At 38.5% G+C, this 3,113-nt stretch overlaps 1 protein-coding gene across 1 annotated transcript in view; it reads right to left on the bottom strand.

The window, feature by feature from the left end:
• LOC105273972 (protein FAM49B) overlaps positions 1 to 3,113 on the bottom strand; it is a gene marked incomplete in the record, with an annotated part of 9,684 nt that overhangs the window by 2,109 nt on the left and 4,462 nt on the right. The window contains 4 exon segments of the mRNA XM_011316736.1: positions 54 to 133; positions 265 to 599; positions 673 to 897; positions 982 to 1,156. Coding sequence (XP_011315038.1) covers positions 54 to 133; positions 265 to 599; positions 673 to 897; positions 982 to 1,066 — 725 coding nt within the window.

The raw sequence follows: 3,113 nt of genomic DNA, 5'->3' as shown, positions 1-3,113 counted from the left end.
AAATAAATTATTGAGATGTCTAATTATGGAGTATAAAACGGTATTCAACTTACGGATTTTCCAGCATCCTCAAGCATACTTTGGCCATTGTCCCAATAGTTTCAGTGATATTTTCCCTTGGGATATCCTGCCTCTGAAATTACATGAAAGTAATGATTACTCATAAAATAGGATCACCTTTAGCAAAATGATTAAGCGATGGGGACACTGATGCCAGTTAGGGGAAGAATTGAAAATCTTGTTGAGGTCCAATTAATAATTTACCTCCATCAAAAATGTTATGGTAGCATGACTCAGTACTCGAAGCATGGGTGTGGCATTAGCGTAGAATAAGGACATTCGGTTGGCAAGTTCGTTACCAACCACCAGGTCACTCTCTATATTGTCTTGTCTCACTAGTGATGCTCTAGTCAAGGTTCTACGGTAGTAACTGAAGTCATTTTGGATCGCTGGAGTTTTCATTTTATATTCATCGAATTTTAGAACGAATTCAAGAATTTCTGCCAGTTGTTTCACCAGGGCCTGTTGGGTTTCCAGGTGCTGTGTGGGTGAGAGATTTCCGGAACACAGTTGACCCAGAATCTTTGGTACCACTATTTCTGAGAAGGAAGATAATTGAGAAAAATGGTTAAAACATATCGGAAGAAATGTATCTGTGAAAGTGATAATTACCAAGTTCCAAGGAAAATTCATAGAATTTTTTGAGCTTGGCAACTAGAGGTGCAACAGTCAGGTACGCTTTGCGCTGGCACTCTTCAGTCGGTGCTGAAATAGCCTCGCGAATCTCCTTGCCAGCGCCTTTGTAGCACTGTATTTCCTCGAGTATAGACTCGGAGTTTTTCAAAACTCTTTGTACCGCTTCGAAAGTCTCTCGTTCATTGTCCGAGGGTTGAGCGTCTGGAATTTACCATGAATCAGGAATTATAACGAATTCACCTAGCAATGCTCTTATTTTTCCCTAAGAATACCTAATTTACTCACTTTCAAAGTCGAGGAAGACGTCATATTTTTGAGGTGTACAGCAAGTGGACTCGTCGCGAGCCAGAAGGCTCAGGAGTTTTCCCATTTTACGCTTTTTTTGCGTGTACCTTACAAAAAAGCAAACTCGTGTATCATCCGCTTTTCTCCTCTTCCTAACTCACGTCTCTCGATACATCTGCCACAATGAAACATTTTCAATTCAATGTGCAACCCAAAATTGACCAAATAATTTTATGAAAAGTAACGTGATTATGATAATTAAAGTAGACATGTCGGTTCTGAAAGTCGGAACGAATTCGCACGTGAGGTGAACTATTAATTCAAGCTAAGCGCATAGGGCAGCTGCCAAATGAATAAACAGGGGGAATATTAATTCAACCGTTGGCCTTCGCTGGCAATCTATACAATTATTAAACAATTTGAATTAATTAATTCGTCGAATGGACTTATAGTTTCCAATTCAATATAATTCTCGCTCGAATTTCGTACTTCATATATTTTAAATCAGTGGCCATAAAAACAATATGACTAATGATGAAAACGGTTCAATAAAGTATAGCGCAAATGAATAAAAAAATATTTAAATTGTTGCTACCCCATCTCATGGTGGGGATTCGTTATTAAATAGTCGTCGAGGCTGGTTGGTGGAAAATTTTCCGATAAATTGGACACAACTCGGCAGTGGACCAAAAATCCGAACCAACGAATAACCATTGAATTTAGTTAACGTGAATGTGGGTCACTGCAGAGAGTCCTTTTCACGTAGAAATATTGATTCGAATTATCATTAGCTCCCGTTGAATAATTATTTGGGCAATCATAAAATAATGAAAATTTTAATGAACGTATTGTTTGTATAATACAACAATTTACAGTGGCAAGATTGAATAAATTGAGTCTAGAAAGGAAACACTGGCAAAGACAGACGCAAAGACCAAATCAACACGTCCACCTTCTGATGCTATCACACTTAGACGCTGAGCGAAGAGGCTTCCACTCTTGTAATTAAACATGAAAGAAAAAACAATAGAACCATACGAACTCACCCTTACCCCACAACCTCACGACACAGGCCTGTGATGCCTATCAACCCTTTGAGAAGCGTCACATGATAACTGGTAGTGATTAATAAACAAAATTGTAACGAGTCAACAAGTGGAGAGAATATTTCCGTTTGACGCCCGACGATCTCATGATCTCCATGTTCACGGCTGTTTGATACTTGCGATGCTGGCGCGCGATTTCATTCCCTTATTTGGGCAACGACATCACCGGTGGAATATCACCCTTGCCTAGGGGTTGCCAGTCGTGGAAAAATCAATGAAATGCGTGGGGTTGTAACGGCTAGATGGCAGGAGGGTGAAAGAACCGGGATAATAGCTTGCATTTCAAAAAATCTTTGAACAACTGTTCGAAGAAGATGCAAATCATTTTAATTTTAGAGGAACAAGTAATTTTCCACTGAAAATTCAGTTATAAATAACTGGGAGGACGGAAAACATTCTGTCAAATTTACTCCGAAATTTACGGAGGAAATAAATTTCAGTAAATATTTCTTTTAACAATATTTATATTATGTGGTAATTGATGAAATGATTCGTTAGAATCGTCTCCATTAGTGCAGAAAATGGTAGGTAATTTTGGGAATTGCGTTTAATGCAAAACAAACTCATGAACTCCTGCTTTCCACTATTTCGCCGGATTCCGGAATGCTCTAAGTTTAGCAACATGGGTTCTTTCGTGTGCATCGAGATCAGAGACAGAAGAATTCTGCGAGAATGCGACATGTCGACCCACACCGAGACCAACCCAACACACGTGTCAGCTCATCTTGGTGTGTGGTATGACTCAGCTTTTTGTTATTGTGTACATTTAGTGTGCAAGAGATTTTTTTATTGGCTATCAAAATGAACGGGAGATGTATGCAGCCACACGTAATTCTACTAGAGTTTCATATCCTACTTTGATTGCCATTGCTACTAAAGAGTTATTGCTCCTCGCAATGAAATCCTATATACGTCAGATTACAGTGATAAATCATGTATTTTCATGCTTTGTGTTTGTGCCACGTGAACATTCATGATAATTAAAGTAATGTCTTTAAATATTAAATGAGTTAGTATTTAGTATTT

The sequence above is a fragment of the Fopius arisanus genome, unplaced genomic scaffold (assembly GCF_000806365.1).
Source record: "Fopius arisanus strain USDA-PBARC FA_bdor unplaced genomic scaffold, ASM80636v1 scaffold00008, whole genome shotgun sequence".
NCBI lineage: Eukaryota > Metazoa > Arthropoda > Insecta > Hymenoptera > Braconidae > Fopius > Fopius arisanus.
This window is presented reverse-complemented; position numbering and strand designations above follow the sequence as displayed.